This window comes from Antechinus flavipes, chromosome 3, assembly GCF_016432865.1.
Source record: "Antechinus flavipes isolate AdamAnt ecotype Samford, QLD, Australia chromosome 3, AdamAnt_v2, whole genome shotgun sequence".
Classification (NCBI taxonomy): domain Eukaryota; kingdom Metazoa; phylum Chordata; class Mammalia; order Dasyuromorphia; family Dasyuridae; genus Antechinus; species Antechinus flavipes.
Window position 1 is genome coordinate 377,021,380 of NC_067400.1, and position 15,041 is coordinate 377,036,420.

The following is a 15,041-nucleotide window of genomic DNA, read 5'->3' on the forward strand; positions in this document are numbered from 1 at the left end:
TCAAAAATTTAGGCAGACTTACTAGGCATTACTGCTTTATTGGAACTGATTTGGTTCATCTCATTGTTGAAGAGAGCATGTTCATCAGAAGTCATTATCATATAGTATTGTTGTTGAAGTATATAATGATCTCCTGGTCCTGCTCATTTCACTCAGCATCAGTTCATGTAAGTCTCTCCAGGCCTTTCTGAAATCATCTTGCTGGTTATTTCTTACAGAACAATAATATTCCATAACATTCATATACCACAATTTATTCAACTATTCTCCAATTGATGGGCATCTATTCAGTTTCCAGTTTTTGGTAATTACAAAGAGGGCTGCCACATTCTTGCACATACAGGTCCCTTTCCCTTCTTTAAGATCTCTTTGGAATATAAGCCCAGTAGAAACACTGCTGGTTCAAACAGTATGCACAGTTTGATAACTTTTTGAGCATAGTTCCAAATCGCTCTTCAGAATGGCTGGATGTATTCACATTCACATGTTGACCAACAATATATCAGTGTCCCAGTTTTCCCACATCCCCTCCAACATTCCGCATAATTTTTCCCTGTCATTCTAGCCAATCTGACAGGTGACATAGCTCTTAGTGTTCGAGTTCCTTTTTTATTCATTCATTCATTCTTTCAGTCTTTTTCTTGAATTTAACTTTATTAGTGCTAAACTCTGCACATGTCTTGAGGCAGAGGAGCGGGGAATATCAGATATGAGATTCTGTCTCTTTACAGCTTTCTGCTGTTTTTGCAGGCTTTCAGATCTCACCACACAAAGTGGTGTGATCCAGGGACAGAACTATTTACCTTCTCATAATTTTAACTCTGCAAATTCTGGCCTAGGGTTTGTTTTGTTTTATACTTGGTTGAGAGTTTTAGTAAGCTACTGCTGGACTCAGTTAATGTTAGCTCATTGTGGAGTTTTACAGGACTGGAGCAATTGATCTGCTAGCTCCTTTTTGGTCTAAGATGGTATGCTTTTGTTTCTGGAACTAGAGTCCACTGCTATATTTCATAAACTTGTTCCCTATTCAGCAGCTGTGATCTGGAATTAAGTAGGCCACTGTGTTGTCAAATAACACCCATTCCTGATCCAGCTCTAGTGAAGAAACCTGGGAACTCCTTCTGCTCTAATGCTTCCTATTCTGGTACCTAGACACTTTTTCTGTCCCTGCATATTAGAATGCTCCAAGTTATGCATGCTCTGGCCATATCACCATCCCCAGAATCTGCAGACTTATTTGTTTCCCTAAGCTTCCGTGGGCTAGAAAAATGACTCACTGTGAATCATTTTTCAATGGATTTGCTGATCAGAATTCAGATTTGTCCATTTTCCAGATCATTATGGAGAAAGAATAGTGATGAGTTACACTCAGTTGTTTCCTTTCACCCTACTCTCTTGACTCCACTCAATCTGGGGAGAATTGCATGACTGATACAGAATGAAGTGGGTAGAATTAGGAGAAAAATATCTACAACAATAGTATTATAAACATATAAATGACATGGTCGATGTAAACATTTGTTCTGCTTGTGTGGTATATATGAGCATGTGTGTTTGTGTGTATTTTTATTTTTGTAACAATTTGTTACATGTATTTGTAACAAGGGCTTTATTTTTCTTGTGTTCCTAATTGGTGGTAGGAAATGGAAGAGACAAAAGGACTTAATGATTAGGAAAAAAAAACTTTACAAAAGTAACTTTCTATTGTTAAGAATCAGATGCAGAATAGAATTTCTTTTCCTTTCCCCCCCCCCCCCCTTTTTGGATGTCACCAGCTTTTGAAGGATGAAATTATCATTATGGAATGTTAAGAATGTATTAGTTGTTCTATGAAAGTGAGAGAGAACAAAGACAAAGAGAGATAGAGACAGATACAGAACGAGACAGCAGAGACAAAAACAGAAGCAAAGAAGACAGAAAGAGAGAGACAGAGAAAGATGGAGATACAGAGAGATACACACACAGAGACAGATAGAGAGACAGAGAAAAAGAGAGAGAAGAATGGGGGGGAAAAGAGAGGGGAAGGGAAGGGGAGGGGAGAGAGGAGAGGAGGAGAAGAGGAAAGGAGAAGAGGAGAGGAGAGGAGAGGAAAGGAGAGAGGGAAAGAGACAGAAAAAACACACACAGTGACAGAGACAGAGAGAGAAAAAGAGAGACAGAGAGACAGAAACAGAGACAGACAGAGAGAGAGGAGAGACAGAGAGAGAGAGACTCACAGAGACAGAGAGACAGAAAGACATACAGAGTGACACAGACAAAGAGAGAAAGAAAAAGAGACAGAGATAGAGAGACACACACACACACACACACACACACACACACACACACAGAAACTGAGGGGGGGGGCAGAAGAAATTCTATCAGATCCCTAGATAATTGAAGTAACCTGTCAAAACTTTCTTGTCAGGACTGTGATATATTTCCTGAATTTCACTACTTTTGCTTTTTTGACCAGGTTTTCTATAGTAAATTCCAATGACAAAATTATTTATGTTTCTGTCTCAATTAATCTTTACTCAAATTCTTTCCATCATGCCTCCTTGCTATTATCCCTGGACTATTTTATAAGTGTATGTATACTTAAAACAATAGAATTCCATTCCTTTTAAATCTCTCTCCTTTTTAATAACCATATAGAGCCATATTTCAATTATGGATCTCATTCCATCAAGTGATACCTATGATATTAAATTTGTCTCATTGTTAGCATCTCAAATTAATTTTATTTTTTGTCTACAGCTTTTGTAAAGTTTATCTCCTATGAACTACTTATCCCAGTTGCTAATTCTTTTCATACAATGTAAGCTATTCAGTGTTTATGTTCATGGACATACATAGGCAGCTTCTCTTTAGTTTAGAGTCAAGTATTATTAGGGTAATGGAGTATATGATTCCCCCTATAACTCAGTTATACAGTCACAAGATTCAGATATAGATGATGAGGTTTTAATGTGGCAACAAGGCATTAAACTGACTGTAAAATTGCTGCCATCCCTTTATGAGGTATGAAGAAGTTCCTTGAATGAAATTAAAGGCAACAATGTGATTGATTGAGCAAACAAATTAGCCACACCCTGGGGGTTTTAAATCACTTATACTTGGAAAGTTAGAGGTATATTGTACTAAGCCAAAAGTTAAGGAAGAAGCAAGACCCTTAAAAGAAATCACGTTTGGCATAAAGGACAAGACCTTTTTTTCCTTTCCCCTACTCTCCACCAGGCATGTAACTTGAAGCAGAGGTACTCAATTAAAAGGAAATTCTGTATCTAGCCAAAAACAAAGGTGCATGAACATTCCATACAGAGACAGATAGTCACTCAAGGAAGGAAGCAACTTTTTAAACATTATGACTTTTGTCAGCAGGGAAGACAGCTATGAAGATGAGCAAACTCTAGGAACCTAGTTGTACAGCCCTTCCAAGAGAGATTATGTATCCGAGGGGAGTTACCGCTAAAAAGAGAAAAAGAACTTCTAAGCTATATAATATCAATATATCTCAGTAATTTCCAAACCATACAGATGCAGTATCAATATTATTTCATATATATGAAATGTCTCTGGCATATCTATATTCTATATGTGAACTTAAATACCATTTAATTCTAAGTTTGAACCTACTTTTCCCAAGAATATTGTGTATATTTGTGAGTGTGCCCAAGGTTTTTAGAGGCAATTGTTTTGCAGCTACTATTTTTACTATACAGTTTTAGTGATGCTTTTGACAAAAAAGATTTGTGATTACTCTCTGTTAATGGGAAGTATGCCCATAGAGATCTGTGAATATTAGAAGTGGTTCCCCATAGGGAACCTACGGGAATAGCAATTGTATTCTGGAAGTCCCACCCATAAGTACAAGTTTCAGGGATGACCACAGAGGAGATGCTACATTATGACAGGTAGTTTGCAATTATTAGGATCAAGAGGTAATAAATAGTAAATGTGCAAATTTAATATATATTAAACATGTAACTATATACATATATGTAGATATAGATAATGAGGGATGTTTTTCTTTGAATAACCTGAAAGTAGGGAAATATGGTGGCTCTTCCTACTTCCCTCCTCTAACTTTATTTTATCTTATTTTGGTATTTGCCCAAGCCTTCACTTCTTTTTTTACATAGACCTAGTTGCAATCATAACTGGAAAAAAATGAATACATTCATCACTTAGCTTTGTAAACACATATTTCTGTGCTTTTAAAATTAGTTGTTTTGCACAAATTTGTTTAGGCCTTAACATTTTCTTTTCCCTAATGAAAAGGTGAGTGACAATTTCTAGCACATTCTCCTTTTCTAATTGAAGGAAATAGGTCTCTTTGGTTGCATAGGTCTTCTGGATGTGGCATGCTCTATTTAGTGCTCTGTTTACTGCTTGAAGGGACAATTAATATGCTTATTACTTTAGAAACAGCATGGCTCATTGGACTAATTTTTGACTCAGGAGTTTCAAATTATAATACCAAGTCTGCTGCTGATTTAGTTTGTGTCTTTGAGCAAACTACCTAGCTTCTCTATTTACTCACCTGTAAAACCTAAAATACTCACTTATTTGTAGATAAATAATGACTAATACACTTTGAACATAAAAAGAGCTACACTGCAGATTTTATGGATATTAATTATTCTTAATAATTAAAAGTATTATAAGTATTTTTTTTCAAAAAGACCAGATTCTGTTTTTGATTAAAATTTTCAGGTCAAAGGAAAAATGATCAAGAACATTTAAGGCTGTTTTTTTTTTAAATTTTCATGCTTAAACTTGTGAGATAATTCATTGTAGCTAAACTTTAGGAAAAAATGAAGTTAAAGCCATTATAGAAGGGAAATATACACAAAGAAGACATGATTCTTAGAAACTGTTCAAATAAATTTTTTTTAAATCAATGCTTATATGGTTAAAATACAAATATCTTTTGTGTGAATATTTTAAAAGCTATCCAATGTTTGGATCATACATTAGTCTGGATTTGCTAATCACATATAGCTTTAACTCACACAACCTATGAACTTTTCTGAAATATTGTATATAGATTGACTTTTTTTATAAAATAAATAATTTTATAAATGATAAGGATAAAAGAAGATCACAGAAAATGATATGAGAGTTTCAAGGAAAGATAATTTCTGACTGCATTTGGGAGAAATCAAGAAAACTTCACAGAAAAGGAACATTTGAGGTAGGTCTTGCAGTATTTATAGAATTGTAGTAGTCAGGGATACAAAGAAGACATTCTAGGTACAAGGAGTAGTATAGGCAAAGGCACAAAAGTAGATAATCTTCAGATGTGCTCATGGAAGACTAAAAAGCCTAGTTTTGTTAAAACCATGAAGTACGTGAAGGGGGGTAGTGAGAAATCAAACTGGAAATTTAGGTCCTGATTATCATTGACCTCAAAATCCAAGCTGGAAGGTTTAGGCTTTATTGAATAGAATTGGTGAGGAACTATTGCAGGTTTCTTAGTAATAAAGGTATATGATTGAGGATATATATGCCTTAGGAAATTTAGTCTGGGAATGATGTGAAGAATAGATTGAAGGGACCCAAGCATGGAGGTACAGAAACTGATTGAGATTATTGCAATAATCCTGGGAGGAAGTAATATGGATCTGGACTAATGCAGTATTAGTGGCAGTGGGAAGAGAGATCAATAGGACTTAATACACTATTTGCTGAGAACATTGAAAGAATGAAAAAGGACATTGAGATGTTAGTATTAGGGTTGAGAATATAATGGTTCTATGGAGCACTTTGAGAAGGGAGCTAAATAATTTGTTTTTGATATATTGAAGTTTAGTTTCTGATGTCCAGAAAGTGGTCAGATATATGTTTGGTACTCAGGAAAAAAGTTAAGGAAAAGAGTTTAGGGATCATTTGCATTGAGTGCATGAATTAGGTTATGGGAATAGTTATCACCAAGAAAAAGGATACACAAAAGAAAGAAAAGATAGTGGAGAAGAAGGCCTTGAGGAAAATACCTAAAGTATACTTAGCAAGTTGGGAAATGAACTAAATGGAGGACACAGAAAAGAGATCAGAAAGGCAGAGAGAAAAATGCAGAAGTTAGTATATTTTGAGATGTATAGAGTACAAGGGATTTCTCAAAGATTTAAGAAATAAATTGGCTTAGTCTGAAGTCAGGTTTTATCAACAATGGCTATCTACCCCATAATCTAATTGGCTCCAATCAATTTCCTATTTTTTTCCTACAGACCACAGATAAACATAGATTAATAGGTTCTTTTTCAAGGAGGTTCCTGATTCTGTTTTAATTGAAAGTATATAGTTAAGAACGCAGTGTGATACAATATTAAAAACCCTAGAATTTGAATCAAGATACATGGATTCTGTTACTACCTGCATGATCTTAGGCAAGTTGCTTAACCACTTTGGACACAATTGCTTCATCTGAAAACTGAACTAAATGATATGAAGTCCCTTCCAGTCTAACATTTTATTAGAATTAGTTGTGTTTACATCTGTCAAATGTCCAGTCATCTACATCATGAGGTATTATCAACCATACATTAGTGATACTAAGAATATTAAAAAAAGAAGGATGTAGTCAATTTATCTATCAATTTATTAAGTGATAACTAAGTGTTAAGTATTATGTATGCTAAATGCTGGGATATAAAGAGAAAAGTGAAAGTCCCTGTCCTCTAGGAAGGAATAACAGCATGCTTGGATCAACTGCTCTGCTTCCAGCCCAGCTTTTGAAGCCATGTCCAGGAAAGCAACACTTGTGCATAAATGGCAATTTCTTATACAACAACAGGAAAGCCACGGTCCCTGCTTCAACAGCTATAATTACTAAAGACTGAAAAATGAACATTTTTACTACCAAAGCCATTGGCATTATAGAGAAGTTCAATATTAGAAGCAGATACAGTTTTTGTCAGTGGAAGTGACACGAATGAAGACTCATAATCTCATATTTTGCCACTGTACTTTCTTTGTGCATTCCATGGTAACTTTTCCATTTGTCTTGAAGCCAAAGTCTCTTATGTCTTGTCTCTGCTTCAAATATGAGCTTCTTGAGAGCAGGAAAGATTGTGCTTTTCTGTTTGTATCCTCACAGCTTAGCATAATACTTTATATACATAAAATAAATATAAGTTTTAGAAAGTCAAGTGTCAAATGTTTAAAAGAAATCAAAGGCAATAAAAATGAAAAATGAACCATTGGATTTTGTGACAAGGGGCTCACTAGCACCTTTGAAGTTAGCAGAGGAATGAATTGAAGAAAGCTTTTTGAGGTTTTGGGCATGTAGAGTATGGAGTATAGTTTAGTCTTTCTAGAAGTTGAAGAATAGAAAGATGGATAGGAAATAGCTCAAGCAAGGTAAAAGCGGGGGTTAGAACAAGAGGAAAAGGCACATTTTTTTTTAAACTAAGAAGATGATATATCATTCTCAGTAAAGATCATCTGCTGAAAGTGAGAGAGATAGGTAGGACTGAGACTTTGGTAAGGAAAATGTTTGGAATGATCATTGTGGAGGATGCTACAGATTGACTTTAAAAAGTTGCTAAGAAGCGATTGAAGTCTGGGATTGGTTATCAAGAATTTGTAGTAGATGAACTAGTGAAGAGGTTTTAGAATTGACTAGAAAAGTGAAAATAAGTTTTGGATTGTTGAAATGTCTGACTATAGGGATCCAGATTGATAAAGCCCTTTCAACTTGCTTCTTTCAACCTTCATAATTTATGTTTTCATACCTATTTTCTCTTTATTTCCTCTAGTCTCAGAGGGAAATAGCATACTTCCATTTGTCCACAATATTGATAGTAAAGCCAAGACTATAAGTTAATACCCATGTAGGTTTGTGATTTAAGAAAAATATACTCTTCAAGAGAGTAGAAGGGTATTACATTTACCTATTAAATTACCTATTAAAGGGAAACCCCTTTCTCCTGTTTTTTTATTTCTATTGTAGGAATCTGTCAATCTTTCCTATTTAACTACTATCGGCTCTTTTACTCAATTTGCTTGATATTATCCTGGATTCACATGTGGAGGTGAAAACATAAATGATCGAGCACTGCAGGAACCAAAAGGCAAAACAGAATTTCAAATTGAAACTGAGATGTAACTACTATAAATTTTTTTAATGGATTGAAGGTATTTGGGTCATTAAATGGATATCAATTCCTAAGAACATGGATAGATGGCAACATTGGATTTGAACTAGAAAACCAAACAGTAATATATAAAGACTTGTACCTTGTTCTTATCAGTTTATGTCCCTACATAGACCACAGACCTTCCTGAATATCTTTGGAGCAAAAGTTCAGGCAATATCACATATTGACAATCACATTTAAAAAAACACTTAAAAACATATGTAGATTCCTAAATTGTTGCAGATCAACCAACTCCTGAGCTTTGGGCTTCATGAAAATCCACAATTTAAGACACAAAAATTTTAAAGAGAATTTAAGGAATTACAAGGATTATTAAGGACTTCTAGAAGTTGAAGAAATGGACAGTTAATTAAAGATAAGTTTAACAGCTGCAAGACTAAGTAGTTTAGTGGAAGAGAATGACAAAACAACATGGAAACAAAAAGTAAGAATGCTTATCTTGATAGGGAATGGATGGGAAAAAATAGAAAATTAGTGAACCATAAATAAAATACTAATTAATAATGTAGTGCACTTTATCAAGCTAATTTTGTTTTTATTTTAAAGAAACCATTTTAAAATATTAACAAAGTATAATTGCATGTAGGAATTAGAAGGTAACACTTCTCTAATTGGTTAGTTTCTCCACAACAGAATAACTGTTATCATGTAACTAAATCCAATATAAAGAAATGTGTGATGAGTCCAATGTAATTAACCAAAAAAATCATGAAGCACATATCATGAGGAGACTACTATATTTGGTACTGGGAATATAAATATGAAATCAGATACAGTCACCTTCTTTCAAGAAGTTATAATCCAGAATGAGAAGAGATCAGAAAGAGCTTCACAGAAAAAACAGGACTAGGATTAGGTTTTAGAAGATGGAAGGATTTCAACAGATTGAGATGGTAAGGGAGAGAGACAGAGGAGGATGCAAAATGTAAAAGGAAAGAAGCACAAGAAAGTAGAATAAAAATGAATATTGGCTAGAATGTAGAGTACATGTAATAGGAGATGTGTTCTCCAATCGTATGATTGGACACCCTTCTTTCTCTTCTTTTATACTTTAAAGGAATTTCATAATAGTTCCTCCTAGAGTTTGCTATTATCCATTTTCTTCCTATTATCATCAAACTTTTTTCTCTTAGATTTTCTTCCTTTAGTTTTAAGCATGATCAGGTCTCCAGGATCCCAGAAAGCCATCCCTCTATCCTGCTATCACCTCAGGCTATTATCCTTTTTTTTCTTCCTCTTCTACACCAACAAATTTCTTTCTTTGTTTCTCTCTCTCTCTCTCTCTCTCTCTCTCTCTCTCTCTCTCTCTCTCTCTCTCTCTCTCTCTCTTTAAATAGGCTACACTTGCAGCTCAATTTCATAAAACATCAATCCCCTAACCTTCTGTAATCTGATTTCTCTTTCTATTACTCTACTATTTTGATGGAAGAAGCATTTAATATTCATCTCATTTATTTTGAGGATAAAACTATATTTGTTCTTTTCAATGAGTAAAACTTCACTATCTTTCCCTCCTACTCCTCCCACAACCATTAAGAAAGAAAAGCAAAATCTCTGTTAAAAACCACAATCAAGCAAAACAAATGTCTATATTGGCTGTGTCCAAAAATAAGTCACATGTTATACTCTGAGTCTTTCACTTTGCTATTAGCAGATGAATAGAATGTTTCATCATTAGTCTTCTGGAATCATGGTTGATCATTACACTGATCAGAGTTCTTAAGTCTTTCAAACATGTTTAACTTTAATATTGTCTTTATATAGCTTGTTCTCTTGGTTCCATTTACTTGATATTGCATAAATTCATGTAAGTCTTGGCAGAGTTCTCTGAAATCATTCCTTTGATCCTCTTATAGTACAACAGTATTTTATTATTTATACAACATTACTTGTTTAGACATTGCTCAGTTGATGAATATCCCCTCAAATTCCAATTCTTTCCCACCTCACATATCTTTAGAGCTTTTTTCCTTAGACCTAATTCTTCCCTTCTCCTCTTTCCCTCCTATTGAGTGTAATATATTTCTGTTGAGATATGTATGTTGAGTTGGATATATACTGTTGAGTATTTCTGCATATAAATAAGTATGTATATTATTTCCTATTTTGAACAGTTCACATTAGAGTGAAAATTAAGTATTAACTACTTCCAGACCTTTCCGCCTTGTTTGTGGGGACTTCTGTTTGAGCACCTCAATTATGAGATAATTTTCCTTAGCCTTCTTTCTCTATACTTCGCATTGTTCATTTAAAATCAAGATATTACAGAAGCACTCCCAAGTCTTTTGTCAAATTAGACTCCTTTTATGACCTCTGATGATAGTGCTCATAGGAAACAAATGTATCTTCTCATATTAGAATGTAAGTTCATCCCTTAGTATCTTATGATTGTTCTTATAGGTTTTTTTTTTCTAAGTTTTTCTTAATTCTGTTTGAACCTTAAAGTTTCTATGCAGTTCTTGCCTTTTCATTAAGAATACTTAGAAGTCTTCTACTAAAGCCTTTTTTTTTTTTTTTCTGTAGAAAATACTCAGTTTTGCTAGGTAAGTTATTATTGGTTATAAACAATTATCTTTTATCTTTACAATACCATATTCCAAACTCTTTGATGCTTTATAGTGGTGGCTGCTAAATAAGTGTGATTCTTTACAGGGCTCCTCAGTACCTGAATTCTTTCTCACTGCTTGCACTATTTTTTTTTTTCCCTTTGGCCTGGAAGCTTTGGATTTGGGTTATAATATTCCTGCAAGTTTTCATTTTGGGGTTTTCTTTCAGGACATGACAGATTTTTTTTTTTTCTATTTCTATCTACTTTGTTCTATGATTTTAATGATTACTTGCACAATGTTTAAACTTTTTGGTCTTTTAGATGGAACCTTTATTCTTAAATTTTCTTATCTCAGTTTTCCAGGCTAGTTATTTTTGTTGAGATATCATATATTTCCTTCTACTTTTTCTAGTCTTTTGACTTTTAAAATTTCTTTTTATGGTGTTATAGTCCATTCTAATTTGATTTCTATTTCACAGATGTCTCATAGTCCATTTTACTTTTCAGGGAATGTTACTTGATTAAAGTTTTGTACTTATTCTGACAAACTAATAATTCCCTTTCCAATTATTTCAATACTAGTTTCTTTTCCAATTTTTCCCTCTACTGCTTTCATTTCAATTATAGAAATCTTAATTTTTGAAACTTTTTTTAGTTTTTCCTAGGAATTCTAGATGAAATGTATGCCTAAGTCTTTTTAATATATATATTTTCTCATACACACACACACACACACACATCTTAAGACTTTGGAGATATTTAGGAATCTTTCTCTTCTGCTGAGCTTTTTTTTCAGTGTTTTGGGTTTGAATATGAGCAATTGGACTGTGGACTTGCTTCCTTTGGAGTTCCAGTAGACTGCTGGTTCAGGGCTTCCCTTTGCTTTGGGTTTCTTGCTCTGATCATTCCTTCAGACTTCATTAGTTGGAATTTAAGACTATGCTCTGCTCTTTGTCTTCAGAACCACACAATTATTTGCTTTCGAATTTGTTCCTTATTTAGTACACAGCTTAGGGCCTTACCTTGGAATATCTCTGAGCACAGATTGCCTCCTCAGACTACTGTGGATCTTTTAAGCTGGAAGTGAGTAGTGAGGAATGGAACTGCCATTTGGTGATTTTCCATGTCCTACCTGAGGTACTAGTGTCCCTGTATGGATCTAGGCCCTTATCTTGCCGTGAATACTCCATGTTGTGTCTCACTACTAATTAGATTCTGTCTTTAGTACTCATACACTTTTCTGTTTGGTGATTGTTTACCAATTTAGTGAATCTATTCTCACAAGGTATGGTTGACATATTACTGGTAGGCATCTACATTAAGGGGAAGATAAAGCAGTGGAGCTTAAATCCAAAACGGATTGGTAATTAGGCAGGAGAGAACAATGCCATGTAAATTACTAATGACATGGAGAGGGTTCATATGGAGGGGATAGCCAATAAAGGTGTTTCAGAGAACCAAATGACATTTTTTGAACAGGGGAGCAAAATGTTCATAACTATTCATTAGGAAAAAATATTCTGGTAATCAATCAACAGATTTCTCTTCTGACTCTTCCAGGCTTTCGACATTCAGCTGCTTTCTCACTCTGGAATTTGGGCCCTTTTCACTGTGGAATATAGCTCCAGAATTTTGTTTTCCTTCTCTCATTGGCAAGTTCTTTCCAAAGAAGCCTCCACTAAGAGGATGTGTCCCTACTTCATTCTTTCCATGCTCTGCTTTTGACTCTTCTAGACTTTGACACTTCAGCACCACTCCCCCACATTGGTAACTTCATTAGAGATGATACTGACCATGAGAAGATTATTTTCAGTCAACTGTTAAGAGACAGGTTTGCTTGCATGGTGTTTAGGAATGCATAGGTGGAGAAAAGGGAAGTCACTGTTTAACAGTCAGTGAATGGGAGGAGAAATATAAACTTTAAAAGGAAATTAAGGTCAAGGGAAAGTGTATTTACCACAGAAAAGTGCAAGAAGTCGGTTTTTTCACTTTTATCTCCCCACTCCCTACTTCTAGAATAACACCATACAATGAAAAATACTAAAGTGATCAGACTACAGATAGTCCTGTTGAAAAGATTTTTACAAATTGGTAAGTTTAAGTGTTTAATAACAGCTGTAATTTATGCAGAGGCTTACAAAGCACCTTACCCACGAATTATTGCCATTTTACAGAGGAAACCGAGGATTTTAGAAATTAAGAGGATTTTCCACTTTCACACAACCAGCAAAGATCAGAAACAGAATTGCAGCTCCTCAGGCAGAAGTCATCCACATTCCGCTTTCAGCCAAGTATTAGAATATCTACTAGACACTGTGCAATTCAAATAGTAAGAGCATGAGGATGGACCGGAGTAAAAATACAGAAAGGATTGTGTATCCAATTTGCACACCGGGAGGATTTAGATTACATTCCGAGACTTCATTCTCGGCCATAAAGGTTGTGAAATTCTAGCGTGCTTAACCACAAGAGATTCCCCCCCGCCTCCGATTTTTTTTTTTTTTTCTTTTATTTAAAGACACGAGAATAAAAATTCTGAGATGCATTCCGGCCAGAGGTATATGGCACACCTGTCAGCGCTCAATAGTAGTCGGGTTGGTTAAGAGAGGTTCCTTCCAACTCTTAAAAAGCAGTCTGACACCTGGCAAAATCGAACACCCGAGAGAGGCCTCCAGAAAGGTTCGGGATCTGAGGGGATTGCCATTGGGTCCTCCGATCTCTGGGTCAGGCAGAACCAGACCCACCCCTATAGGTAGGGCGTCCAGCCCCTACAATTGGCCCAAGACACCGTTCCCTTGGGTACCCAGAGCAGACGGCAGGCATGGGGTGTCCGGAGAGGCAATGGGCTTCATCTATAGTAACTAGGGTGGGGAGGTACAAGAAAAGCCTAGCGGCTGAAGGAATACTGGGCCACTTCCCCCCTCCGCAGCACCAACTGCAGCAAACAGGTCAGGGGTCGAGGGGCGCCCGCGCTTCGGTCTCGCGGGATCTCCCCATAGAACAACGGCGTCGAGACGTCGCGGTATTTGAGTGAGGCGGGGGGAGGAGGAAAGAGAAAGGGAGGAGAGGATAGGGGAGAGGATAGGGGAGCGGAGGGGGGGTGGCCAGCTCCAATCCTTCCCCCTCGTCAGTCCGGCGGAGCTCCGCCCCCCTCCGCCGCCCCGCCCCCCTCCACCGTCCCGCCCCTCATCCCCTCCCCTCGCCTTGCTTTCCGCACTCCTCCTTCGCCACCTCCCTTTCCTAACCATCTCATCTCCTTCCCGGCCCAGACACGCGCGTCTGCCGCGCCCGGCCGCCACCGGCCGTTCCTCGCTCGCTCCTTGCTTTCCTGCTTTTTGCCGGAACCGGAAGTTTGGGGGGCGGGGCGCCAAAGGGGAGGCCGGGGACCGAAAAAACTCGGCCGATCTCGGAACCGAAGCCCTGGACACAGCCGCCGCCGCCACCGCTGCCGCTGCCGCCGCCGCCGCAGCAGCACCCACCGCCGCCACCGCGACCACAACCAATCGCAACGACTGCCGTTGCCGCCGCCGCTGCAGGCGTTTCGTCCAGAGGGTTCCCGGACTTTGGGCGTCCGGGTTGAAGGTCGGTCCGGACATCGGACTGGAGTCCACGATCGCCGGACTGTCCGGGCGGCAGCCGCTGCCGCCGCCGCCGCCGCCGTCGCCTCCCGCTTCTCCTCCTCCGCCTCCTCCTCCTCCGCCTTCTCCTCCTCCTCCTCCTTCTCCTCCTCCTCCTGCTTCTCCGCCTCCTCCCCTCCGCTGGCGTTTTGTTCAGCGAGCTATGAGAGGGGAGACGAGTTGACAGTGAATTTGACAGTGATTTAAATTTGCTTTTGTCGGTGGTGCCTTTTTTGTTTTTTAATTATTAAAAAAAAATTTTTGGAGCCTGTGTGTGTGGTGCTGGGATTTTTTGTTTTTTATTTTTTTGGTTTCTGGTGTTGCCTTTTGTTGTGATTGTTGTTGCTGGTGTTGCCCGCCCCGTGGAGCGTTTCGATCGAGGGAGCTCCGACTATGCCTTATGACGGTTGATTGGACACCGGGGGGTTTGGCTCCAAGGAAGACCCAGGGCACTGGAGATCTCGCCAGAACTTGCTACGGATTCCCCGGTGCCTCGGGAAAATGGGAGCCGCTGCAAAGTTGGCGTTTGCTGTCTTTCTTATCTCTTGTTCTTCAGGTAGGTTGGAGTTGGGCGAGTGTGGTGGTGGTGGCTTGTTGTTGTCCGGTCGTTTTGTTTCGGTGGAGATTGGTGAGGTTCCCCCCTCAAAAAAAAAAAAAAAAACAACCCCAAAACCTTTTAACCCTCCCCCCCCCCGTTTGATTATGATCTTGAAACCTCCGTGAATTTTTTTT

The 15,041-nt window shown here is 37.5% G+C and overlaps 1 protein-coding gene across 1 annotated transcript in view; it reads left to right on the forward strand.

Moving 5' to 3' along the window:
• The first annotated feature begins 14,400 nt into the window (after positions 1-14,400).
• ACVR2A (activin A receptor type 2A) overlaps positions 14,401-15,041 on the forward strand; it is a 134,442-nt gene continuing 133,801 nt past the window's right edge. Inside the window, exon 1 of the mRNA XM_051985830.1 lies at positions 14,401-14,865. Within this exon, the coding sequence (XP_051841790.1) occupies positions 14,811-14,865 (55 nt within the window). The 5' untranslated portion in view covers positions 14,401-14,810. The remainder of the gene's footprint in view (positions 14,866-15,041) is intronic.